The sequence below is a fragment of the Amphiprion ocellaris genome, chromosome 23 (genome assembly GCF_022539595.1).
Source record: "Amphiprion ocellaris isolate individual 3 ecotype Okinawa chromosome 23, ASM2253959v1, whole genome shotgun sequence".
Taxonomy (NCBI): Eukaryota; Metazoa; Chordata; class Actinopteri; family Pomacentridae; genus Amphiprion; species Amphiprion ocellaris.
This window is the reverse complement of record NC_072788.1, coordinates 13,458,800-13,486,562: the sequence shown is the minus strand read 5'-3', so window position 1 is coordinate 13,486,562 and position 27,763 is coordinate 13,458,800. Positions and strand designations below refer to the sequence as shown.

The following is a 27,763-nucleotide window of genomic DNA, read 5'->3' as shown; positions in this document are numbered from 1 at the left end:
GATAACCAACAATCAGTCTTAATTACGACAGTCACAAAAATATTGCTTTCTTTTTCATGCCATTTTTTCTCAACAAACAGCTGCATTAGTAAGGTGGCAGAGTCATTTCTGTACAAATGTCAGTTGTTTCTAAATAATTACTCCTGGGTTTGTTGATTTAAAAGCGTTCAAGCTAAAAAACATTCAGTTTTATCAAATACAATTACACTATATATTGTGATTACAAACAAAAATTTCGGATATGATTTGAGAGAAGAACAATATTCGATTCAAAGACTCCACACTGGTCATTTTCTTTATCCAGTTTCTTTTTAATCTCACAAAACACATGAATCTGAGACATGAGCTTTTTTTTTCCTTCTGTGCAGCTAACAATCTCACCAATTTTAAAAACAAAGGAGAAGAAAATAATTTATACATCCTTTTTTTAAAATCATATCTACAAAAATAAAATCAAATACGAGCACTAAGGCTTTACAGAAAAAAAATTAACAGATATAAAACAAGTGGGTCTGATCTCTCTATATTACACGTGTGAACAAGATTTTTTGTTTTTAAAAAAAGACAAAATAAAAAGACAATGAGATGATAGTTAAAAGACGTGTTTATGCATACAGTAGTTTGCACTGTGCAGGGAAGTTTTGTTTGTGCAACATGTTTTGTAAAAAATGGAATCAGTTATAGCTTCTTTACAGCCGCTTAGGGCCTCAACGCTGATGTCAATGTACAAGATAAATGTTTGAAAAAGAAATCATCGAAGGTACAAAGAAACTGAAGTGTAGAGGTAGAAACTGGAGATGAAAAATGCTGTTGAGACGGAGAGGAAAAAAGAGGAAAGATTTTTAGAGGAGATTCTGATTCAACCAGCTCAGACCTATTTTTTGTGTTGAATTATGGATAAAACCATAAAGGAAGTGTTGATTATGTGCAGATAGACAAAACTTCAGTCCCTGGTCTAAGGTGGTGAAAAATCAGCAGCCAAAACGTGAAGAAAATAAAAGGGTTCCCTTCGACACCTCTGAAGAAATATTTCACTTTGGTAGAACATTTGAGCACAAATTTCAGGGGTCAGCTGCGATTAAAAAAAAAAAAAAAAATCAATCGTCCTGGCGATCAGTAGCACTGCTCTGGTTTCTTATTTGCATTTCAGTTTTTTTCTTGGACATATGTAACTTCCCATCACTCCTCCTTCATGGCTAAAGAGTGAAAACCTTCCACCAGGCAGTGAAATGTCACTTTGATAGTGGAATCGGTGGCAGACAGTGTGTAAAATGTGTTTTACTGCTGGACTGGGTCAGTGTGGTTGTCTATTTATTGTCAGTTTGGAAGCTGTTTGTTAATGAAACCAGCTCAAATCAAATTTAATGTAGTGTTTTTCTCGAAAGAATTAGAGAAACCCATTTAAACTGCTACGCTAAGAACTTCTCAAAAAGAAGTTATTTGTTTGTCACAGTTTAAATACATATTTTCATCCTCTATTTGTGTTAGTACCAGTCATATGTAGTTTGAGGGAAAAAAAATAAGAGAAAAGCACTTGGCTTCAGTGTTATTATTTGCTGGTTACACATACCTCAACCAAGGTGGCGCTTCTGAACGCCAAAGAAAAGAAAAATTCCTACATATGATGTAAAAATACTTCAAGAAAAACATCGACTCCTGGGAAATATGCTCATTTAACTTTTATGCCCAAAGTCAGATGAGAACACCAATATCACTCTCATGTCTGTGCTTTAGATTCTGAGCTTTAGCCAGCAGCTAATTAGCTTAGCATAAGCATTTCAAACAGAGAGAAACAGCAAACCTGGTTCTGTCCAAAAGTAACAAAATCCACCTGCCTATAAAGCTACAAATGATCACGTTATAACCATGGACTGTATATAAAAAATGGATTTAACCACTGATGGTAAACACTGGTTTGTTGACTGTTTGACCTTGCATTAATGACTTTTTTACTGTGAATGGGGCCATAATTTACAAAGCGAACACCTTTTTGGATGGAAGGAGAGTTGAAACTAGTGATTGAGACCAGAAACTCTTTCAGAAAATGTTCACTGAGCTAAAAAATCAAGTGAAAAGTGCAGTAATTTACCTATACATTTCTATACAATATTTTTTGTTATAGCCAGCAGTCGCCCCCTGCTGGCTATAAGAAGGAATGCAGCTTTTAATCACTTCTGCATTAGCTTCACTTTTCACATCTGGAGGCTACATCCATTGTTTATACAGTCCATAGTTACATCTTGTTTGGTTTATCTTGTGTGTGTGGTTTTTGGGGAGCTACATATTGGACTATTTCTAAGCTACGTTCATTCCTGAAGTCTTTTCATGACTGTGAGTTTGCCAAACTCTTGTATTGAGCTTTGGAGGTGCTGGCAAGTGGATTGCATAACTTTAGGATCAGTGTCCAGTTTGAGCTCTGTGAAGCAGCTGGCAAGGCAAGAAAGCGAGCGCATTTCCCAAAGAATCTAACCATTATCCCAAAGCTTTTTCTTTCTCCCGCTTAACAGAACTTCCAACTGGAAAACTACTTGGTACAGAGTGCAGTCCCTTCATGGCTTTGGATGTAGGCGAGGAAGATATTAACACTATGCATGGGAAGATTAATGGATGGGAGAAGTTGCTGGTTCACAGTATTTACCGTGGAAATCACTACACATTTACAGGACACACAGGAGAGAGGGCTGAAGGATGCAGTGTTCACCTTAAAGTGTAGACAGGCGATGTCAGGGCGATACTTGGCAGCAAAGTGAGTAACCAACAGGTTTTCACTGAAAATTCAAGTTTTTTAATTTGAATCTGTATTTGCCGTTTCCTCACACTCGTCGTCAGCATTGCCTGTCCCGAATCTTTTCCCCAAAGCATCCTGAAACGTTTAAACCTAAGCAACTTTAAATGATCAGAACAGCTGCAGTGAATCCGCTGAGCTCGTTGTATGAATCCCTGTACGCCTGCGAAGAAGCGCTTTGAATAAAACCTGCCAGCATTTCTCAGTAGTAAACAGCGCAGTAGTGTTTTCCCAAAATGTCAAACTGTACAATCAACGTGAACCTTGTAAGGGTCAACATGTTGAACTGGTAAACTTCCTTCTTGTAGCTGAAAAGGAGGCTTTAAGCATATGAGCAAAATGAACGTTAGCGTTTCTTCCACAGTGAACGTTTGAGATGAATGAGCAGGTTAAATGATGCTCGTGTGAACGTGTGAGATTGGTTTCCTTACCCAGTGCAAATAACCTGAATTATATAGACACAGTCCTTCGGCCGAGGCGGCAGGTGAGATCAGTGTAAAGCAACCAGTGGAGGGAGGAGGGGACCCCCGTAGTTCATCTTGGCTCAAGCATCACCCCCCTTAAATGAAGCCTGAATCCTCCAGTCCCTGATCTGTCCACTGTAGGGGACGTACATGACAGAGAGATGCATTGTGGGTAAAGTGCTGGGGTGACGGGTCCCTCGGATTTTTTTTTCCTTAAATTAACATTTCAACACTTTTCTGTTCCGTTCCTTCAACCAGCTCTTAAAAGCTACATACAAGTTCATGTTTCCTTCGCAAAAATATCCAACTTGGTCATTTTTTCCACTTTCCAGTTCTTCCAACTTTTTCTTTTCTCTTCACCAGTCAACGTGTCTTCAGTCTTTTTGATCCTTCATACTTTTTTCCTCAGTTCCCCTGGAGTCCCTCATGCAGGTTGTGCTGACCTCAGGAACCTCGGTGAGTCTGACGACCTTTCTCCATCTTCCAGGGCAACAGAAACTAAAAACAAGCCGATGGTCTTTCCAAGTTTCTGCGCCACTGGCTGGTATGTGGGGGAACAAGAGGCGAGGGGAGGCGGGTCTGGGGTGCCCAAGTCTGAAGGTAGGTACATATTGGTGTGTCTGTGTGCCAACAGTGCAGATTGAGTGACTGCGAATAAATCTACTCCGCAGCGACGTCAGAATCCAGTTGACAGAATTTTGGAATCTGCTGGAGCGCCGTCTTTGCCTAGTCAGATTCAAAGAAGAAAAGATATTACTTAGTCTGCAAAATAACTGAAGCTGCATCATTTTGTAAATGTGTAAGATGCAAATTCAGTGTCCGCTCACCGTCTCCTGAGCTGCGATCCAGAGAGGGCGTCCTGGAGACGGTTGCCGAGCGACACTGTTGGTCCTCTGACTCCTGACCAACGGATGGTTCTCTGAGGGTTTCTAGAAGTTTGTGATGGGCCCTTTCTATTTCCTGTAAAGAGGTGAAAATACGAGCAAACTAATTTTAGGACAGCTACATTTGCAACCCTCTGAACAACCATGGTTAGAAGCAGAGAGAACTCAAGCTCTTTAGTGCAGAATAACAGTCATTGTGTTATAAGTCATAAAAAAGAAGATATGACAGTTGAATTTCTTTGATTATTTGTTTTGCAAATACAAATGGTACCAATACTGGGAGAGATGGTGGCTCTGCCTGTTATAGATATTTAACTACTTACATTTTTAGTCTCTACAAACTAGCTGTTTTCTACACTACTCTGCTCATCAACTCCAGCAAGATATTTCACCATGCTAAATGTAATTTTCAAAAACTTCCAGACAACCTGTTCTATCTCAATACGCCTGTTTTCTATCTGTTCTGTGTAAGCACAGTCTGCAGTTCAGCAGAAAAATCTCAGAATTTTAGTCATGTGACTGTTGATTGAAGCTGAGTCATTAACAGCTTCACTGAGGATGCAGAATTTTTTGTTTTCGCTACAGGATCTGAGTAGAGCAAAGGGATGTGAAACTTAGCGTTGGTTAACTTTCCACACGTCACGCATGATTACTTGAAAGACCGTTGGAGAATTGAAAATCTGAGCATTTCTGGCTGCATTTGGGTTTTTTCAAAGATGATATACCTTTCAAGCCCACTGGTGAGTTTTGGGGTTCAGAGGGTTTAAGCACAAACAACATTTTGCCATGTCAGGAGATGCACTCATGACAGTCTGTGAGGTAAAATCTTAATATGTTCTTACACTCAAAGGCTTACATAAAAGACATATAATGTATGTGTCACGTTGTGAGCTTCAGAGGTGGTGGCAGATTTTCTAAGCCTTTGGACAACGTCAAGCCACCTGCTTCCAGTCTAAAAGCTACGACAACTTGAAAGTGCATTTCCTAAAATGTCAAGCTCACTAACCTACTGAGAAAATCTGATGTGGTTGGATGTTGTTTGATATTGACCAAATAATGGATCACTTTGCTGCTCTTATATTGGTTGCTTAGAGGTTCTGAAAAACAACATTGCTGATATTTAGCTAGCTAGCATATTTAACATAGCATGTGCCAGTTTCACAATTCCTTTTGCTACAACTGTCCACTTTAACCCCACCAATTCCTTCCCCGTGTTTTTGATGAGCACAAACAAGCACAACGCATGCTGGAATATTTGTTGTATGGACTGGTCGAGCCACTTTTTATAGTCAGAAATATGTACAAGCACAGGATTGTTAGCCATCAGTCCGTGATTAGACGTTTACTGGATCAGAGTTGATGACATTAACTCACCTTCAGCTGCCGCAACTTGCTCATCAGCCCCTCGATTGTGTGAAAAATCTCATCCACATTTTTAATCACGTGACTCTGCTGCCCAGCCTGCGACTTGCCCGTTTCTTCTTCCTGCTCCGGTTGCATAGCCTCTGATTGGTTGGACTCTGGACCGCAGGCGGGCGTTTCCTCCTCTGGCTGCATCTGTGGTGACACCACTTCCTCCAGGGGCTGAGGGAAGTGGCTGGCGGTGGGAGTGGGAGGGTCATTGAGGTCGTCAGTGGCGCTCTCTCCCTGTTCTGTCGGCATTACCAAGTAGAAAGTGTTCCCTAAAACACGGAGGTGTGACAACAAACCACAAAGTGTGTTAGTGAGTGGGTAAAATCAACACCAGCTCTAATGTTGCACATATATTCTACATCTATTACACGTCTGACAACATTTACAGCTCTTGACCATTTCGGCCAGCATTACCCTGCGCTTTGGCTTCGCCTCTTGACTTGGATGATTGATCGGAGGGGAGGGTGGCATCATCAGTGATGCCATCAGGGACAGAAGAAGAAGAACCCGCAACCACAGCTATGCACAGAGGATAGATGTGTGACAAAGAAGAGTGCGTTGAAGAGTGTCAAAGAGTGAAGGGTTGAGGAAGTGTGTCATTGTGGCAAGCAGAGATAAAGTGTGTAAATTAAAAAATAAGAAAAAGTTAAGAGAAGGCAGAGAAAACATGCAAAGGACGGCAGCCATTATTCACATTCAGATTTCATTCAAAACCAAATCGCGATCAGCTGAAGTCCCCTTTAATTCAATCAACACCAAATATTCATCTGATAGGAAACAATGATGCGTTGCAAATTGATAATTTTGACTGAAGTCAGAGTGAGCAGCCAACCTTGCTCGATGTGATCCATTACCTTTCCTCACAACCTGAACGCTGGGCTGTGCGGCGTCTGGGAGGAGAGCCTCATCTGGCTCAGCCTCCCATTCATTGGTGCTGAAGTTAAGGACAGTCTCCAGAGACTCCGGTCGCTGTCTTTCAATGAATGAGCTTCTTTCGTTGGCCGTCTCATTGGTGGGTGTATCGTCTGAATCGTGGCTCCAACCGTCCTCTTCGAGATCTTGTAATATGAGCTGCCGTAGTGTTTCGACTGTGGAAACACAAGGAAAACAGGTTGATTAATTGGAATTACAAGAGATTATAGATAATGGCTGGATTGCTTTTTCTGTCTTGCATAAGTCACGCTTCGACAAAAACACAAAAATGATTTCTTCATCAGCGTTGTAGAATTTCTGCTGTCTTCTCACCGTCTTGCAAAGCAGCCTCTGCCACACCGACTGCTTGTCTTTCACCGCAGATGAAAGCTCCTGATTGGTCCGTAGGTGTGTTATCTGAGAGCACATCATCATTGGAGGAATGAGTCTCCATGGAATCTGACTGCTCCGTCATCGAGTTTTCTGGAAGATTTTAAACACATAGAGTTGGAGTGAGGTGACTAAGCCATAAGATGAACATTTTATAAAAAAACATTTGCATACTGTTTATATGTTCCTCCCTGATGATTAGAATAATTAACATTACCTCCATAGGCATTGCTGCCTGTTGAGACTGGGGATGCACTGCGCATACTGGGAGCGATTTAGGAAACATAAAAACAACACATGGTAAGCAAACATAATTCATCAAGTTTAGGACTGGCTGAGATTTTTCTTTCTATTTGGATGGCAATAAACCTATCAAAAGAAGACATGTCTAGCAGAATAATGCATAACATGTCTGTCAAGTCATACATGTTTCTTTATTCATAACAAATGAACACCAAGTTTACTCACGCTATAGGCATTGATCCATGATTGATCAGAGGTGATGAACCACCAGCCAAAGCGATGGTCTTTTCTAGTAAATCTTTCCAGCTGTAAGACAAAAATCTAAAGTTAACACAACCTTCAAATGCAGAGTGCAGCAAAACATTTTCTGGATGCTCAATGGGCTTTTCCAAGCAAAATACCAGTCACAGAAAAAGCATACTTGTTTTTCTCTGACGGTGATCCAGCCACCAGCTCGTAGATCTGCCTCTCTGTGGTGCTGATGATGTACAACGCTTTGTTGTCTACAGAGAAACAATGGAGATTTGATCGGGGGGAAAGACCTCAACTCCAATTTATACATTTGCAAGTGGAAAGTGTAAGTGTACCTGTAGCTACTGGGCGGACAAGAAGTGAATCCAGCTTCACCATAGGGCAAAAGGAGAGCTTGCTGTCTCCACCGCCTCCTCCGCCTCCTCCCATCCAGCGGGATGGAAATCGCAGCTGCAGCCGATCATCTGGGCCTTTCTGAAGAAGCATCAGCCAATCCGACAGCAGCAGCGCCTGGATCTCTGTCAGAGGAATACGACACGTGATTAAAAGGTACGAAACCGAACTGATGACACTGCATGACATGTCACCACCAACTATACTGACCTATCTGCTTGTCTTTGCTAATTTTCCAGGTGAGGGGACCTTCATGGATCATTCTCTTTTTGGTGAGATCCAGATTCTGTGAGAGAGAAGAGCAAAATAAATTATATTGAAGTTAACAAAGAATGACTGGCCCTCTGAAGCCCAAAACCTGCCAGTATGTTACTTTAAGAAGGCCCAAAAAATGTTAAAAAAAAAAAAAAAAAAAAGTATCAGATTGTCAACTCTTACATGGTCCTTGGATCATCTGTGGCTGGAAAAACAACCAAATCTGAGCAAAAATTGGGATGCTTTATCAAAGTCACTTTATTCTTGTTTTTGTTTTTTGTTTTTTTTACAGTAACCAGATTCTGTGAAAAACTAAAATTTCAGCACTCCGCAAGCTAAACTGCAGACTGTGTTTACATAGAGCAGATAGAATACAGTATGGAAATAAATTAAAAGTGTAAGAAGTAGAACATCTATTGCAGAGCGACCACATTTTTTACAGTATTGGTAACAAGAAAGGACATATTTTGTTGCTTGTTTTTTGCGAAATTAAAAATCTAAGAAATTATGGCAGTATCACTTTGTCATACTGCACAAAAGACATTTTGAGTTCTCTCGCCTTCTTCATAGTTGTGTTATTTCCACAGACGTGCAGGACTTTATATTGTAGTGAAAAATGAGCCCACAATGAGTACAAATGTGACGGGAGTAAAATAATGCCCAGAAACTGTCTGTGCCTCAGAGGGTTAAAACACCTCAACTGTTCGGTCACCTTGAATTGAGGCCCAGCATCCAGTCTGCGTTGGTACTGGATGAGGCGTTGCCGATGTTCTGTTTCCCTGACATCCTCGTTGACAGCCTGCAGTATCCCTCGGCAACAAGCTTGTGCACGCTGCAGTGACGGGAGGTCTGACGAACCAGCTAAAGGTAAAAACAAGGGCATGTTTCTTACATTTTTTTGGCATGATTTCTTGGCATGTTTTTGCATATGAATCTGTCTATCTCCTGATTCCTCACCTTCTGTGTGTTTGATGATGTTGTCCAGCAGCAGAGGATATTTGGTGACTCTCTGCATCTCTGACACCAGAAGGTCTTTGAGCTGCAGCCTGCGACAGTGAGGACTCGCCTCACACTCCTGGACAAAAGTCAAGCAAGTTAAAAAAAAAACATGGCTGTTTAACTATGAAGGCAAAACACACGCAGCAAACACACTTTTTCCTATATTTTGATGCAAGACTCTGAAACAGAGAGTGAGGTATGACATAAATCTACCAAGAAAAAATGCAGTTACAACTCACACTATGTTTTGCCAGGTGTGTGTGTGTGTGTACCTGGATGATCTGAGCGAAGCGAGGGTCTTTACGACGTTTGTTTTTGATGAGGTCCCGAGCTTGAGACTGCTGGCAGCACAGCTGGGATGCTTTTTCCTGAAACTCGTCTCCAGCTGCACCTTCGAACTAGAACCACAAACCAACTGTTAACACACTACATAAACTACACTGTAATCCTTTTCATGTTACAGCAGAGATGAGAAAACCCAAATGGAGACATTAAGCTCACCCTGGCCAGCATAACATCCCCGATGTCCTGAACAATGGGAGTTTCTCTTTGCTTCGTCATTGCCTCACAAAGACTTGCTGCAAAGAAGTGATGCAGAAATAATATTAACGCAGATATAAAAGGACCCAAATCTGAATGTCAAGTTACTTTACTAGGATCATGCCAAAAAAATGTGGGGTTGTAGTGAACCAAAGAAATCCTGTTAGCCTCTATAGCTTAATAAATTATGGATAAACATAAAAAGCTTGCATTTTCAGGATATTAAATGATTTTTAACCTCATTATTTTATTAAAATGGAATGATAACAACACATTTAGAGCACACCAGTGTGTAGTTGCCCATATTAAAATGACTGAATGTAACTATATAACTCGTGATCCCAGCACTAAAACTATTCAGGAGCTATTGTTTGGCTGTGAAATTGCTGTTTGCAAAGTTTGTACTAAACTTTGACCATATATTTTAACAAAATGCATCCAAACTGACAACTTCTTTGACATGGTGTCAATTAGTTTGGAATAGACTCAGGGAAACGTTCAGTTTAATAAATTAGACCTAGCAGTCTCCATCAGGTTGGGCAAGTTTAAAGTTCTAAAAGTGCAGTGGTGTTAAAAGGTTTTATGTTCGACCCACTGCCAAATATCGACCAATCAATCAACCAGGACACTACAACCCTAAAGCTGAAAGGACGTACAAAAAGTTACTCTCACGGGACATGAAATAAATGATTTTCCAGTGATGTATGATGCATTGTGACGCGATATGCCTTCATGGCTCAAAATTAACACTCAGAATACACATTGACTCTGTAAAGCTGCAGGCTGAGATTACACATATGACCTTTACTTACTATTTGCATGACATATTATTATTTACCAGGCAACATACAGCCATGAATACATATTGACTCAAAGTACAGTTCATTCTATTGTGCAAACAGAAACACTGTTACAGGGGAAGATACAGCTCTGCATTGGAACATGCTGGTATTAATGCTGCATTTATTCATTTGAAGATATCATAAACTTGAAACAAAATCCACAGCCCAAAAATCACACATCGTTTCTTTTTCTTCTTCAGACTGACCGTGGAGTTCGTAGACCTGGTGCAAGTTCGGGAAGATGCAGGCCAGTTCGTCAGAGTTCAGCACAGACCTCATCTTCTGGTAAAAAACCTGGTCCAGGACTCGTAAGGTTCTCAGGTGGGACACCTCAGTGGTAAACAACTCTGAAGAGTAGGAGGAGGAGCGGAATGGAGAGAATCATCAACCACAGTGCACCATCACTCAATCTGTTGATCCTCCGAGGTAAACGATAATTGGAATCGTTCCTGTGTGTTTTGAAATGAAATCGTACCATATATGACAGCCTGTCTGTCCACCTCTCTCTGGTTGAGTGTTGCAAGGAGCTGAGGAGAAACTGTGTCCTGCCAGTTCTGACCATCCCACACTTCATCCTCCAGCGCTGCAGCGTCTTGCAGTGGGACCAATGGTGAGTCCATGCTCCTGCACATCAACACGAGTAGGGAACATGGAACAACATAAAGAAGGAGGGATGGACAGATAGGAGCAGAAAACAGATGCATGAATGTGGACAAAGACACAAAAAGGGAAAAAAAACAATAATTGTGAATTCATGATTATATATGTGCCTACTTTAAATATGGGGCTTTTTCAACCAATGTAGACATTATGAACCACAAAATCTCAGTAGACATTAAGGGGAAAATTAAGGGGAAATTGTGAATTTTAATTTCCTATTCTATTGGTCATCTGTCATCAGCCTTCAGTGGGGGCAACCAGACAACTCACCTGCGTCTAGACCGAGGGGTGTATGGGGGTGTAGGGTTCTCTAGAGACCTGAGTTTGAGAGAGTGGAGAGAGAGATGGCATGAGGTGAAAACTTCTAGGGGTAATGATAGGGGCTCAAAACCTTCACTGAAGGGGAGAGTTTTGATTCTTCGAAGATTTTTTTAATCTAAGTTTGTAAAAAAAAATGTATATCGGAGTCTCAGAATTTGAGAAGAGTGTATTTAGAAACACCCTAAGGAGTGTGACTCTACCTAGCAGAGCTGCTGGATGCAGAAGATGAAGCACTGTGCTGCAGCGGCCTGAGGCCCGGTCCTTCCCTCTCCTCCCCACAGTCCTCCATGTCCACATCGCTACGAGAGCGAGGGACAGACTCAGTCCCTGAGGCTACGCCCCGCCGACGTCCTTCCCCCTGAGCCTTTAGCGACTCGCTTCGAGCCAGACGCACTGACACCGTAGGGCTGGTAGAGAGTGCATTAAAAAAACAGCAAATCAATGAGGCTGATTCTGAATATATTCCGCCAGTGGCCATATAAAGAGGTTTAATATCTACCTGTCCATGCTGTCTTCTCCCAGGCTGCTGGAGGACAGCCTCTGCGGGTCTGCCGCCTCACCGCCCTCCTCTCCTGTCGTCTCTGTGTGATTCTCAAACTGCTGAATGATGTTCCTCACACTGCCGGGACGTACTGCACACACAGGTATCGCTTAATGATAAAACAGTATGCACACTCTATCACACAGAAAAGGGTGACGTGTATAAAATAACTCAAATATGTTAGTTGAAAAGCAAAAAAATTAACAGAAGAGCACAAACAAAATTGCGATGACAAAAAAAATGTGTACCTTCGGTGGGTGACAACGGGACATGGAATGCTACAACACCAAAATGAACCAAAAGGAAACAATGAAATCAGAATGACAAGACACAATGAAAATCCCATAAATCAATAAATTAAACCTGGAAAAGCAATTGGAGGGCAAACAAAGGACAAAAAGAAATCAATATTGTCTGACAAATACAATGAGGGAGAACATCACGTGTGTGTTAGCGTGCTTCTGATGTGGAGAGTATCAATACTATCAGCTAATAATGATCTTGGACAGACTCACATTTGCATTTTAAATCATGATAATGAATTGATGAGACCAGAGTGATGATTAAAACCCAATCTTAGCATTCTAGGATTTTAACCATCAACTGGGTTTAGATGAGAGCTTCTAAAAGTTATTTACAGAGTCATGATTTACTGTCATTTTGTCATTTTCTTCATTTATACATATACGTGTGAGTGTGCTTAAATTTACTGGACTGGGATGTGGTCCGGGGTTTGCCGATGTACTTCAGGATGGGATTTCTTTTTTTATCCTCTCCCTCTTTTTCTCTCTTGCCGCCGCTCAGCTGTGGAGAGAGGAACCACAAAATCACTACCTCATTTTCACTATCAACTCTCGTTAATTTCCAATTATATATTATTATTTATAACAGTGCATTATATTTATCCAGACTTGCTGCTGAATAGATATGTTAAAATGCCATAAAGAACAGAATTCTGTTGACAATTTGAAAGTAAAATCATTTCATTTTAGCATCCATGAATGTGGATATGTATAGGTTTCTAAGGTAAATTAAAGCTGCAAGCAGCGTTGCATGGGTCCTCGCACACCCACGCATGTTGGGACGTGGCGTACGGTGGGGTGTGACACAAAAAAAATTTTGACATAAGGATGTCATCAGGGCAGGATTCTGATTAAACATTAAAAAAAATTAAAATTGAGGCAGATTGGAGCATGCAGAGGGTAGTTAGACAGTAGTGGATGTTTCATGGCGAAGCATCAGAGTTCAAGGGGCCGCCATGGCCACGCCCTGTGACTGATGCAAATAATTTTTGTAAAGTTGTCATCATTACGACCTGTTTTATATACTGTCCAAATGTGATGTCTCTTGGAGTTATCCCTTATGAGTAGCTAACCACTGAAAATGACCAAAATTACCAAAAATCTCACCACTAATCCAAGATGGCAGACTTCCTGTTGGGTTTAGGTCTTGGGACCCATAGACTTTTTGTTCGCCCTAACGTGCTACACATGCCTACCAAATATCATGGATGTAGGTGACACATGTTGCAGGGGCTATTTGTTAAAAATACTGCAAGGTGCGCTATAGCACATGCATGAGATGCATACAGTGTCCTTCCTTTAGCCAACTGTGATGTGTGTGGCAATTTTGGTGAGCTTTGAGCATTAGTAACCTGTCAAAAAGTACTTTGTTTGTCGCATCAACAATGCGTTGCCACGACAAGTGTTGTATGAAACGTCAAAATCTTCATACCGTGGCATTGTCATGGTATCAAGACTCAGCTGACCAATTTTCAGAATTATATGACAAAGTTTAGGGCAATGGTATGTGCAAATGTAATGCCTAAACATCCTGTTACCAATAGGTGACGCTATGACTATTTCCAAATGTATGAGTGTGGATGTCTTCAGACCCAGACTCTTGTTCAGTATATGAAGTTTGGGGCAGATTGGATAATTTGCAGCTGAGATATAAATACTTCAATTTTCATGGCGTGCCATCGAAATTCACCATGCCGTCAGAGGCATGCCCTTTGGCGACAAGTCAGCATTTTCTCAGTGAATTATCATCAACATGTTCAGGCTTAAATCACCACATCTGAGGTGAATGTGGCCTAAAGTTTCGGGCAGATTTGAGCATGTACAGGAGAGTTAGTCAGCACTTCCTGTTTCATAGCGAAGGATCAAAGTTTAGGGGGCCACCGTGGCCACGCCCTTTAGCTTTTGAGAAACATTTTGGTAAGTTTTCATCACAAAGGCCTGTTGTATATACTGACCAAATTGAAGGTTTTAATTGAAATTGAAGGAATTAATCACAAAATTTTTGCAGTTAACACAAGATGGCGGACTTCCTGTTGGGCTTACAGTGTGGCCGTAACTGACTTTTTTGTGCATCTTCATGTGCTGCATATGCTTTCCAAATTTTGTAGCTGTAGATGAAACATCCTCCCGTTGGGTTACTGTTTCAATTTTGTAGAGGACGCAATGGAGCCATTTGGCCACACAACCCCACAATTACTATAAAATATAAAATTTCTCACCAGTTCTGGTGCATCTGCAAATTTTCACACAAATTTGAGCATGTTTAGGCCCTCAAAAACGCCCTTGTTTCGCCAGTACAAGAAAGTATAAAAATAATTTCTTCAGCTCTAATAAGGGTCGTCGCACTATTCAGTGCACGGACCCTAAATATGGAAAGCGGTTCAGAAACAACCTACAACTTTTATCCTTAGTATCTCCTACTTTTAAAAACACCCAATCAGTGAAAAACACCTTTGGAATTTAAAGTTAAAGGGGATGACAAGACATTACAATGAGTTCTGTGAACACAAATCAAATTGCATGTGTCAAGTTGTGATTACATTTGCAGCTAAACAGACATGAATTAGATTTTTAAACCTGCAAAGGGCAGTTTCCCCTGCGATCCTAATGAGGATAAAGCGGTGTATAGATAATGGATGGATGGAAAGGGCAGTTTCAGTTCTTACCTTTTTCGTTTTTAAGAAAGTGAGCCACTTCTCCTTCTCTGTACTTAGACCAGGGAAGACTTTCGAGTCTCTGAGCTTGATGCCAGAATGACGAAGGTATAAGAGCACAGCTGATGCCAGAGGAGAACTGAACGAAAAACGGTGAAGGGGTGGAGTCAGAGAGAAAGAGACCGAACAAACACGGTGAGGGGAGAGGTAGACCAGAGATTAGAACAGAAGATAAAGGACGGTAAACAAGCGAAGCAAAATGTGAAGGTGCTGCTGTTAAATTATATTTCACTCAAAAAGACACGACGCTCTTCTTACCTTCTGTCCTCTTCATGCTTTGATCTGGAGCAAAAACAAGCACAAAGACATAAAAGGTTGTTAACTCTCTCTGCAGCAAACCGTCTTTCAAAGAGATATCCAGCTTAATTACTTAAACTTAAATCCAGTTTGTTCAGGTGCAAACACCAATGTAAGAAACAGCGTGCAGTGTCACAGTCATGTGACGCCGCTCAGCCTGTGTGTATATGAAGTTAAAATGAATAACTGTCATGTGGTTTCAGGGGTTTGTGGCTGGCGTAATGACCTTTGCAATGAAAGCTGCGGTGGCTCCTTGTGTTGCTTTGTAATAACAATTTTATTGGGCCCTTAACAAATGATCCTGTTGCTAGGGAAACCGGGCGAAACAGTCTTAGTGTGTGTTGAGCAGAGACACATGTTGCAGTAAACCAGTGTATGACTAGTTTGCACTTTTAAAAAAATCTGTATTTAGGCTGTTAAATATAAATAAAGGAGAGTGAACATGTTCAGAAAATGAACAGGAGCCCCACCTTTGCAGTTTTTGGCAGAGGTCATAACATTATATGACAGCAAGTTATGAATTAAAGCTGCAAGCAGCATTGAACAGGTCCTAGCGCACACATGCACATGGAGGTGTGGTGTACGTCAGTGTGAGACAGAAAAGTGAAGGTGTGGAGATGTAGCTAACCAAATTCAAGGATTATATGATATCACAAAGTTTGTATAAATGGTACGTGCAAACATAAATTATTTTCAGAGTTAGTGTGCTTTATTATATGTGAGGCAAAATGACACAGACAAGTCTAAGAAAAATAGCAAAGTTCAACTTGGTATTTAAAAATTAGGATAAAACATACTGAAGCCAGTGTCAAGAGGTTGAAACATACTCAGAGCCAAAATAACAAGAGTAAAACATACTTAAAGTCAGCTTAAATACTGCTAGCCAATAGAAAACATATCAGGAACCATCTGAGGTGAATATGACAAACTAGCAAACAATAGTACATGAAAGTGCACAAAATGTCAATTTCCTGATACCACAAGGTGGCGCTATGACTGTGATTGAATATTACCACATGGATGTCATCAGGGCAGGTCTCTGATCAAACATGTAAAGTTTCAGGCAGGCTGGAGCATGTACAGGAGAGTTAGACCGTACTTTCTGTTTCATGGGGGCTGCCATGGCCACACCCTTTGACTTATGTAAAACATTTTGATAGCTTTTCATCACGAAGCCATTTTGGCACACAGGTGCGCAAGTCCCATAAAATATCAAATTTTTTGCCGGTCCTGATGTGTGTGCAAAGTCATGCGTTCATGCGTTTTCAAGCATTTTTAGGCCGTTAAAAGTCCAAATGAATAGTCCACCAAAGAATTAAAAAGAAGAAGAAACCAGAGGGTTTCAATAGGGTCTTTGCATTTCCATTTGGTGCTCAGACTCTAATAAGTGACAGACTCACAATATCTCCCAGAGGGCGGTGACCTGTCTGTCCACCACTTGTTTCTCCTTCACTGGGTCTCCATCAAGGTGCTGCAGGTCTCCTTCTCCAAACAGAGAACCGAGACCCATCATCTGCTTGTTCCTGGCAAGACACATAAAGCAACAGGTTAATATGGGCTGCAGGATATGGCAGTTGTGTCCATGGTAACCTGCGTCGGCTTTATTCTGCCTCAGGTTATACTTCAGGAGAGTTTAAATTGTGTAAAAGCATTTGCCACCTGCCAGCCTAACAGCTGTGCTCATGCAGCGACTATATTGTGTCCACCCACACTAGCGTAAAGCTCCAACAGAGTCCTCCAAGCAAACTAGAAGGCAGAATAAGAACAACAAATATACATCCTACCTGGCGCTAAATGACGCTCAGGAATTATTTCATAAATCTTACAATCAAAAGAAAAAATCTTGTACCTGTAGTCTTGAATCTGGTCCTGGATGTCTGGCAGCACTTGCTGCTGCAGCTCAGATAAAGGCCCCCTGATGTCCTCTTGGGCATGAAGTCGATTTTCTGAAGAGATGATTAAATATACATCAACAGATACACTTACAAGACAACCTACTAGATAGATATTACAGTCATGTAGCTGATCCTTTGAATTAAACAGTCATAATTGCAATTTCCAGTTGTTAGTTTTAGTTTCATATGAAAGAAGACAACACACGTTTAATATAAATTGTAAAATAAATCACTTACCTATATCTGTGAGATACTCCTCTCGTACTTTGATTTTCAGGGGCTATCAGGGAAAAAAGGAAAGTTTTGATGTTGATGTTTGAATGTTGCCATATTGAATATCTGCTCTTCATGGGGGCTCATAAAATCCTTCCATATTTTCTAACTGTTCAACACGACATACGTTAAAATACTCTCTTCATAGGATTAAAGCCAGATCTCTTGTTGTCTGCTGCAGACTATGACCTTTCTATTATTTGTAACAAAAAAAAAATACCAAATGCTAGGATAAAACTTTGAGAGACATGTAAGAGTTTGTACATACAGCATCTGGATCCAGGAAATGGGAGCAGATCTGAGGGGCAAGTGCACGGGCATCTTTAGGACTGGAGCCTAGATAGGCCTCTACCGACAGGTAAAACAGCTAATGGAGACACAAGAATACAAAAACAGCAATGAATGCAAAAAAAGCAAATCAAGTTATACATATAGAAATGTTGAAAATCAATGTTTTTGTTTAGATTAGTGTGAAGATACTGCAATGGAATACAAGCACAGGTAAGACTTTGGATTATCTGCTTTACTCTAGATGATAATGTTGTCTAAAAAAATATCAGATTTTCATTCTTAAACTATGAAAATAGCATTTCATCACTGTGAAGAAACAGAGTGAGAGCTAAACCCCAGTGCTATGTTTTACTGGATTTGTTGAAGTCTGGACTGACCAGAGGGTTTGGGTCCAGAAGCTGGGTGAAGACGTATCTCATGAATACTGTCATGTGGGCCGGTCGTGATTTCAACAACTCAATATCCTGAAATGGACCATCCATCTACGAGAAAGACAGAGGAAAATGATGAATTCTTCAAAGAGGTGGTGTATGAATAAGAAAATATAAGGAAGGAAGAAAAATGGGAAATCACTTCATTAAATGCATAGCCGTCGTCTTCTTCATCGTCCTCCTCCGGGCCGATGATCTGGGCCTTTCCACCCTTAAATACACACAGACACAAATTTTAGAGAAGGGAAAACATTCAGTCACACAGGAATTTTCATGCTTTAAGTGTACATACAGCAGCGGGCACAAAAGACTCAAATGACATGAAACATGAACGGAAGATTGTGGTGATAATTATCTTCTCAGTCTTACTGCTTATCTCTTCCATTTTAAACAGCTACGCAAATCACAGCAGTGCGTGTCAGAAAAGGAGAGGGTCGAATAAGAGGAGGGAACAGAGCAACATCGCCATGGGGGTAAGTAAACATTGCCCTGCAGGGCCAGCATGGTACAATAAATGACACAAAATATGGAGCTGAGAATGCAGGCCTGCTTTCTGTATAAACTGAAACTGAAGCCAGCATGTTGTGTGATGAGTTCTCTAATCTGTGGATACTGACTCTGCTTTACCTGAGTGATACAATATTCAGAAAGCAAAGCATTTCAGTATGGCCTCTGTTTCTGTGTACCTGCCTGTCTTCCTTCCACTTGTGGTTATACTGTACATGCATTTATCTATACCAGTGTGAATGGATGCAATGGCCTATACTCAGCTGGTAACATTTTGCTTTCCAAAAATTCAAACCCTAATCAAATCTTCTTATTGTTAGTTCAGTCTACACTCTTGTATAGCAGAAAGAGGCTAACAACTGAGTGACTTATTATTGACATGGACATTATTGCATGTGCGTGTGTCAGTCTCACCGAATCAGATAAGGTGTGTGTGTCGGAGCTCTGCCGTCGGTGTAGGGGGGTCCTGAAGGAAAATGAGGGGGAGGAGTGGGGACTCTCAAAGGCCTGGGGAGGAGGAGGAGGAGGAGGAGGAGAAGGAAGGGAGGGAAGGAGGGAAGGAGGAAGGGAGGACGAGGGGGATGAGTGGGACCATCACATGCACAAACCCCACAATCTCACCAGATTATGTAAAGACCAGACTGCGTGTCCTACCTCGATGTCCCCTTCACTGGAGTCCATTGATAGTCGCCCTGTGAAAGCAAAGAAAGCTTTTAACCTGCTTTGAAAGCTACTAAATCCATCACAAAAGTTCTTTTAGTCTATATGGCCTCTGAGGTACATTTTTGTCTTATGTTTACACTAATTAAACTTAAAAAGACACATTGATACGAACCTTCCCCTGCTATGACGTAACTTGTGACAGATTCTGATCGTGTTCCCTCCTAGTGAAGCAGAGAAAAGTGTCAGTTTGCTTTCAGCAAGCGTTTTCTCTGTAAATAATGCCTGCATGTTGTAACTGCATGTAATTGGTTTTCTTTGTACAAATCAGGGGTAGCAGAACTGAGAGAAACCATAATGTTGTAATATAGATAGCATGGACCTTGTATGACAATGGCTGCAGTTACATGCATTTCACTGTTTTATGTTGTTTTGTCTGCTTCAAGCACGTGGAAAAGACTAAAGGTGAGCGGATTAAATAATACATTTTAGATCCTTTTTGATATCATTTTTACCATCCAACAAAAAAACTGCGAAGCCTGGTGTCTATCCTGGTAAACCAAGAGGTTAAGTGACTATAGAGAGTCTGTAAATCATCACAAGCACCAGATCTCCTCACCAGATCTTGCTGAATCTTGACCCTGACTTGGTGAGCTCGTCTCTTGGCACTTTCAATCCGCTCCTCCAGTGACGGCGACGGGTTCCTCAACTGCTCATCCAACAAGCCCTGCAGATCAGTAAGTATATAATGATGTGAGACGTCAGGGATCACCTCGTGGAAATTCACCGTTCTTTCTTTCATCTACAGAAAAATGCAGTCAGGGACGAGCAGTGAAGCGGCAACTGGGACAGTTTGTGTGTGAGTATTCATACCTGCAGTTCAGCCTCTTCCTGCTCCAGCATTTTCCTGAGTATCTGAGTGGCATGTTTTTGTACTTCTGGGTCCTGAAAAACACATTTACAACAGCCACAGTGAAATTCTTATTCTTGCCATCATATTGCAATTTATAAAACTTTTGTTCAGTACTGACACATGCTGACTGCAGGTGGTGAATGAGAGTCAACTAAACAATAGCTAGCAAACAAAGTGCTTCAAAAAAAATTTAAAACTATGAATTTAGCTTGTTTTTATGAAATGTTTTGAATCGATTTTACTAGGATGTGTAGTGTCATCAAGAAGGTGGCATTAAAGGTTGTGTTGCACATGGCTGTAATGTCCAGAGTTGTTTGCTGCCAGCTAAAAAAAAAAAAACACTCCAAGAGAAACAAGCACAACTTTGGCCATATATGGGAGAAAAATGTACAGAAGTTGTAGTTATTCTTTCATGTTATCTGGTATTGGAAGTGCTTAATGCTGTCCAGAGGAAAAGACAAAAAAATAAAGGTGGAACCATATCAGAACTTGTTTTTTAAAATTCTCCCATGAGGTGCATTAAACTCAAGTGAATATTAACCCCTTGATGCCTGAATTCATTTACAATTAAATTTTTAAAAAAGCGTGTTTTTGCTTTCTAGCTGATGCTAAAATAAGTGGAGATTATTAATTTGTTTATTACACATAGAACAGATATATAATAATAATGACAGATATATAATAATTAGGTCCCACTCCGACCGGTCCTACGAGAAACCAGTGCTTGCAAAAGGTTCCGAGGTACGTATTGAATATGCACAAACCGGCATTGGGGGAATGGATACGCCATCTTGGCCGCAGTCTGAGTGAAAGTGATATGTTGCGAATTCCTGACAATAGGCGTCAAGGGGTTAAACTTGTTTCCAGTAACTTTTCCTACGGCGATACTTCAAAATGTGTAATGGATACATAGTTAATATCAATCCTTTATTGGGTTTCATTCACCTGTAGTGGTTTGGGTCCTGTGATTCTTTGGGAAGGGGTGCTGCTCAGTCCGGATGGCAACGGTGGAGGCGGAGGGGGCGGGGCATCCCCACCCACAGACATCTTTTGATTGGGTGTGAGGTCTGTGGGGAGGGGCTCTAAGGGCAAGGAGGCAGCTGACGGAGGCGGTCCTTGTAGTGTTAGCGCTACATACGTTCCAGCTAGGTATGGATAGAAGAGCATAGAATCAGGATTTTTCTTTAAAAAAACTAAACGAAAATAGTGCAAAAGCAGCAAACACCAAGTCACACTTGTTTTAAACTCACATTTTATGAGCTTTACCACCTCCTGATGTGACATGGAGGACACCAGCGAACCGTTCACCTGAGACAGATAAAGAGGAAAGTCAGCATAACTAAAAACAGAAAAAATAAACAACAAATGTCTCAGATTCCACCTAACAGAAAGTCGTAAAAAACCTTTATGATTCTGTCCCCTTCATGGACCCCGGCCTTCACTGCTGCACCGCCTGAGGAGGAGCACAGTGAGAATTATCCAGAGGAAGAAAATGATTTCAAATCATCCATCTTGTGTACTTCTTTAACCAGCTTTTTAATATCATCTGGCTCAGATTATATTTGAAAAATAATCGGCTATCACAGTTGACTTCCAAAGTCACAAAATGTGTTGCAACTTTTGAATTTATCAAAACTTGGAGAAGGTTTTTCAAGTTGAGTATTTAAATCTCATAAAAAGTAGTCACACATAGTCAGACCATTCTCTAGCGCTAACGCAGCGCTGTGCAGAATGGCCTAGCTGCTCCTCAACATCATTTTGCTGTAAGAGAATAAATACTCTAGCATGTTTGTGTTTTGTTAAACCAGTCACAATCCTCTTGGCCAGTGATAAGAATAGAATGAAGTGACGGTGTTCACTCAAATTGTTGACAGGGGAATTGCTTTGGTGGAACATTTGCATGCAAGGAGGCGACAACTGCCATTTTAAATGGATAAGTCACTGTGAAAAAAAAAGCTAACATGGCTGCTTTATTGCATGATCCGACCATTCAGCATGCAGATTGCTGCACTGACATGGTTGTTGTTGTTTTCCGTAGTCAAGGAGATTGTCCGTAGTCAAGTAGTGGACAGCGGAACGGGCATGAGAAAGCTGTGTGAAATGTATGGCGTACTGCAGGCATAAACTATACCCGGCAAGTCAAACTACTTTGAAACGGACTCCTACTGTCACTTTGTTAGACTCTTCATGTAAAAATAAAAGAATAATTATGATGACAAGATTGAAAAAAAAAAATCTTCTGCATGTCTTACCTGGTCGGACATTCTGCACTAGCTTGACTCTCTCTCCACACACTGTGAAGCCGAAACCAAGCTGGTCCTTCTGCACGACCACACATCTCTGGACAAGACCAGGACCTGGAAGATAAGGAGAGTAGAAAGAATACTGCGGGATTCTAAATTCATCCACAAACAAAAAACATAAGGCAGCACTGGAAGTCGCAGTTACCTGTACTCTCAACAATGACGTCTGCCGTCGGCTCTCTCGGCTGGGTGGCAGAGGATTTGCGCTCCGAGTCCCCAATTGTCAGACTGCTGAGCCTGGGTTTGAGGGACGAGACACAGAAAAAGGCTGAGCATGAGATGACTCCTTAACAGGCCAATTTAAAGAAACGCTCTGGGAAGGCTGGCTGTAGTGGGAGAGGGGAGCACTGAAGATAATAAATGAAGAAAGGGAGGCTCACTGAAGGAGAAATAAATGAAAAGTGATGCAACAGACTCATGAGGAGGAAGGGAAGCTTACATTGGAATGCCGAAAATGAAAGGCGAGAGGGAGATTCAGTGGAGGCACATGGTCAGAATGGTCGGGGGAAAAAAAGGAATAGCATAAGAAGCAACAAGAAAGCAGTCGACAGGAAAACTCACCAAGCAGCGAAAGGGCTGAAAGCGAAGCATGACAGAAAAGGAGGAAAAACAGATAAAGAGAAGGAGACAGAGAAGAAATTCAGAACGAAGAATGCAGAGAAACTGACCGAGAGGGAATAGACTGTTTAAACCATCCTCATGACCGTTATACTCCCACAGAGTGTAAACACTGAAAGCAGCTATGACTTCCAAGAATATACTTTATTTAAAGGTCTATGATGCAAGAACATAAATGGAAATATTGAAGCGAGATGATATTATTTAGGAGGTTCAAAGACTGATTAGCTAAAAGAACAACTCAGACAAAAAACTTGCCTTAAATCCAGTCTGTTGTGACTTACTAAGATATGAACCTATTAAGCTCCTCATACTTCTGCAGAAAATTAGTGCTGAAATTTTAAAAGTAATAATAATGTAATAATAAAAATAATTTTTCAATTAAGGGATAAGGAAACAATAGACTTAAGAAATCTCTTGTGTAAACTCTTATGCCAAACTGGTTTAAGCATCTTGAATGTAATAATTTGCTCAATATTTTTAATATTTATGGGGACTGAACTTAATAGGCAGCATCAAGACTTACCCTTAGAAAGTAAAATAAATATAGAAATTGGTGGTTAGATAACATGATGATAGAAAGGGTAAGTAGATGTAGCACTACAGCCAGTATTTTCTAACCACATATACAACTAAAACTATCCAGATACAGTCAGATCTGCCTTAAAAAACCCAACTAGCTTCAACTGCGTTTATCGCTTAAGTGTGTGCATCAGAATATACATAATAATGCCCAAGTAGGTAGAGATGGTGCTTCATTTTAATTGAAACATGATGTCACTATAAAATTGTATTTTCTGATATGATCTGTATTAATAAATATGAGTGCATGCATCACAGTGGGTTATGACACATCCATGATGTATATAATGCATTCCTTACATGCACACATTTTTTTTCATGTTCCGGGTGTCTAACTCAGCAAAAACACGGTGAAACAACAAGCGCAGCCACTGAGAATTTTGCCGCCACAGCTGCACAATCTGTAGGTGTCATGAACCCTCAAAACAGTTGACATGAGCGATCACTAGGCAGCAGCCGTCCTACCTGTAAAGGTGGGCGTTTTTCTTATTGGCTGCCCTGCCGTCACATGACACACACACACAGACAGACAGTAGTGGGGACGTGCACAAGAACACATCAGGGGGAAACAAGTTGACAGCAGGAGAGACAGAAAAGACACATGGTGAAGATAAAGATGCATCCCACAGATGATCACAGAAACACAGAGCACGGCTACATTATCGATGCGGTGATGAACAGCAGGAACGACCACAATGAGCTACACTACATCAAGTGTTCGGCAGGTCAGAGGTCATGCTACACAACAGGTGAAGGGTCACAAGGTCACACTCAAGCAACAAACGTAGATTTAATCTCACTACATAGATATTAACCCTCCTGTTGTCCTGATTTACGGGCACCAAAAAATATTGTTTTCTTGTCTGAAAAAAAATCCAAAAATTCAGCAAAAAAAATTCCCCAAATTTCTGAAAATTTGCAAAACCTTCAGGAAGAAAATACCAATAATTCCTTAAAAGTTTTATTTAAAAAAAAAAAAAAAAGTAAAAAATCCCCCAAATTTGGCAAGAAAAATTCTTGTAAATATTTTCAAAAAATGAGTAAAAATCTTCCAAGAAAATCCAAAAAATATCTAAAGTGATTACATATATATCAGTAAAACGTCTAATATTTTCTTTAAGAACATTCACAAAAAAATCAACCAAAATCCAGCGAATTTCGAATTTTTTTGTGAATGTTCTTACACATTTTAAACATTTTTTTCCACCAAAAAATGTTCAAAGATTTACCAAAAATGTTGAAAATGTGGACATCAGAAGTCTCACTGTAAATTTTTTTTTCCCCACATGTCAAACTTTAAAACAGGTCAATTTTGACCTGAAGCACAACACGAGGGTTATTTATTTTTTTATTATCCCTTATTAATCCCACGAGGGGAAATTCTGATATTCGCATCTCTCCCCAATTGGGGGAGTCACAGCGACGAGTCAGCCGCGGTACAGCACCCCTGGAGCAGGAAGGGTTAAGGGCCTTGCTCAAGGGCCCAACAGTGGCCACATCGGGGTTTGAACCTCTGACCTTCTGATCAGTAGTCCAGAGACTTAACCGTTGCGCCACCACTGCCCCATTTTTTTTTTATTATCAAAATTTAAGAAGGGTCTGGTCTTGAACCAGCGACCTGCAGCTCCACAGGCAAATCCTTAACTCACTGAGCTACAGATCAGATGTGAAATATTTGGATTGAAGTTGCTTTAAAATTATCCAATGAAAACAGTATTTGCCCTCTGTCCGTACAAAGGGCAATTTTATCACCCAGGAAGTTTGCAAGCTGTCTGACTTGTTTCACCAGTGGCCAGACTGAACCGCAGTCTGATTAAAACACGTCGATTGGCTTATCTCTGAGTTCTACATTTTTTAGCAAAGCATTGAGATGCACTGTCTAGGTGTAGTGGATCTGAAACTCATACCTGTCCAGTGTGGAGGTGGGTTGACGGAGGCTCATGTCTGCAGCCTTGTGACACTCCTGCTTCTGTGTGTGGAATCACACTGTCACTGGGCCACTTTTATAACCACCATCATCATCATCATCATCTATTCGTCCGTTCTCAGTCTCCGTTGCACTTTGATCAGATCCGCATACTGCGTGGATGCTGGATCAGATGAGACAAAACGCTCCTCATGTTCTCATCCACACCAGCAGTTCCAGTTAGGAGTCAGTAGGATATTTAAAAGAAAGTGCGGCTAAAACTAACAATCAAATCTAACTAATCTCTCCAAGAATCATTAGTTTACATTAGTGGTTAGAAATAAATACTATAACAAAGACTGTTAGTGGTTTGATGCAGTGGTGTAGCTGGAGGGGTAAAAGGATAAAGGCTTGATTCCTCAAAGGTCATCAATCATGAATGAATGGCTGATATGTCTCGCTATGCTCCAGAAGGTCAACAACAGCCATGTCTTTTAGTGTCTATGTAAAGCTATTTCATTAAAGATAACCTCAAAGTGTCTGCTTTAGCCCGCATAACTGAATTTTAGGTAACAGCACCAGACTACCTGAAAGATATTTAGTGATAACTTGTAATTACACGCTAACTACAACCTCTCACACACTCAGACTTGTTTACATGAGCTTTCTTACACCTGAAACCTAAATAAATCCTACACACGCTAACGTTTCTCAGTCGTATGCTAGCATTGATTATGTTAAAATTTAACCACAGTGATATTTGATATTGCGATAATATCTGCACTGGTGTATATTTGGCTAGCTAGTGCAAATTACTCCGCAAACAAAACAACGTACCTCAGTTTGATAAGGGAAAAGTACATTTCCACAACATTTTTAACACTCTTTCAAGCTCACTGTAACTGGCAGAGATTCGCATGCTAGTACAGTGTAAACAACAACAAAACCAGACGTTACAATTGGCTTTACATTAACGTTATTCGCTAAAGAACTAACTAGCTAATTAGCAGGCTACCTGACCTTAGCTAGTCCAGCCGTTACGGCTTATGATAAAGTCAGCACAGTGAAGAATCAAGGCCAAAGGTGCTTCTCGCTTTGAGTTGTGATTTATCTAATTAGCTGACCAGGGAATGCTACCGACAACCTGAAGCGGCCTGCTATATCCAGCTAGCGTTAGCTCGCTGACGCTAGCACTACGAATGGGCCACTTTCAACCAGCGGCATGGCGTTACAGCTCACGCCGGCCCAAAGCGCTGTGTGTTCGGCGTCCAGCTGCGCCAACGACCCTACGAGCTAGCTAGCTAGCTAGCTAACCCGCTATGTCTGCAAGACCAAAGGCCAGCATGACTTTAACTGCATGGAGAGAAGTGAAACCGGTCGAGGTGGTGGTAGTCCGTGCAAAGTCCAGCTCGATATGTCCAAACAGTCCTACTTTGGTGCAAATTCACCCACAGAGTTGCATGCTAGCGAGTTAGCTGGGAGGCAGGACGATTCTAGTAGAGCTCCACCTTAGGTCCTCTTTCCAAAACACAGTGATAAATCGGGGTTTTCTTCCTTGTCGCTGGTTTGCCACATGGATCTACATTTAATTAGGATCCTCGCTGCATACATTTATTGCCGTTGTAGTCACAGTGGTTGCAATAATGGTGTCTGTTGTTGTGATGTTATCTTGCAGTCCTGACTGGCTGCTGATCCACCACCATGTCCTCAAAGATCAGACGTGCTAAACTGGAGCGTCAACAGCGCCCTCGTCTGGGTGGATCTGTGTGCTGCGGGTAGTTTATTTCGCCGCAATGTTGATGGAAAAAGACTTATTGTAAAACTAATAACAACAATACAGCGACACAAGTAAAAGACAATTATGTAGGATACTATCCAGATCAGGAAAACTTTGGCCATCTCTTTAATAATCATTCAATAAATAGTCAATAAAAATTATAAAGATAGAATGCAATGCAACCACAAAACAAATGCTTACAATGTACAGTTACTGGCTCAGTTAGCTCCAAAGTGAGATTTTAGTTTGTATTTAGACTGAGAAAGGTGCAACAGGTTGAATGTATCCAACAAAAAGACACATTTTAAATGTAATTGTTGATGTAACAACACTGTATTAGTATTGTAATTAATGTGTTTATTTCCAAAAAGAATGCCTGCTTCAGGAATATATATGTATA

The 27,763-nt window shown here is 40.9% G+C and overlaps 1 protein-coding gene across 7 annotated transcripts; it reads right to left on the bottom strand.

Moving 5' to 3' along the window:
• Positions 1-287: 287 nt before the first annotated feature.
• arhgef11 (Rho guanine nucleotide exchange factor (GEF) 11) lies at positions 288-27,306 on the bottom strand. Of its 7 annotated transcripts, XM_023275032.3 has the most exons (42): positions 25,588-27,306; positions 23,042-23,056; positions 22,626-22,717; positions 22,430-22,534; positions 21,581-21,630; positions 21,428-21,485; positions 21,123-21,322; positions 20,138-20,209; positions 19,884-19,991; positions 19,440-19,488; positions 19,259-19,296; positions 19,019-19,111; positions 18,240-18,308; positions 18,044-18,148; positions 17,644-17,742; positions 17,340-17,382; positions 17,057-17,153; positions 16,608-16,730; positions 15,169-15,192; positions 14,863-14,989; positions 12,605-12,698; positions 12,143-12,172; positions 11,853-11,985; positions 11,554-11,760; positions 11,303-11,350; positions 10,848-10,996; positions 10,579-10,719; positions 9,492-9,568; positions 9,263-9,388; positions 8,949-9,066; positions 8,704-8,852; positions 7,947-8,022; positions 7,679-7,861; positions 7,513-7,594; positions 7,317-7,397; positions 7,066-7,112; positions 6,792-6,941; positions 6,401-6,634; positions 5,961-6,065; positions 5,508-5,815; positions 4,077-4,209; positions 288-3,975 (listed from the first exon to the last, which is right to left on the bottom strand). In XM_023275032.3, exons 1-42 carry the CDS (start codon positions 25,620-25,622, stop codon positions 3,926-3,928), a joined length of 4,323 nt encoding a protein of 1,440 aa, XP_023130800.2. In that variant the 5' UTR covers positions 25,623-27,306; the 3' UTR covers positions 288-3,925. The 7 variants fall into 7 exon arrangements, with proteins under 7 accessions (XP_023130800.2, XP_035806279.2, XP_035806277.2 ...); XM_035950386.2 differs by lacking the exon at positions 5,961-6,065; XM_035950384.2 differs by lacking the exon at positions 11,303-11,350.
• Between the last annotated feature and the right edge of the window lie 457 nt (positions 27,307-27,763).

What these genes read in the sequence shown, in the direction of transcription:
- arhgef11 (XM_023275032.3), bottom strand. Translation starts at nt 25,622, where the DNA reads ATGAGCCTCCGTCAACCCACCTCCACACTGGACAG. An exon ending in CAGGACCCAAACCACTACAG is followed by an intron (nt 20,210 to 21,122) that starts GTGAATGAAACC and finishes TGTGTTTTTCAG; the next exon opens with GACCCAGAAGTACAAAAACA. An exon ending in CATGGATCAATGCCTATAGC is followed by an intron (nt 7,113 to 7,316) that starts GTGAGTAAACTT and finishes AATCGCTCCCAG; the next exon opens with TATGCGCAGTGCATCCCCAG.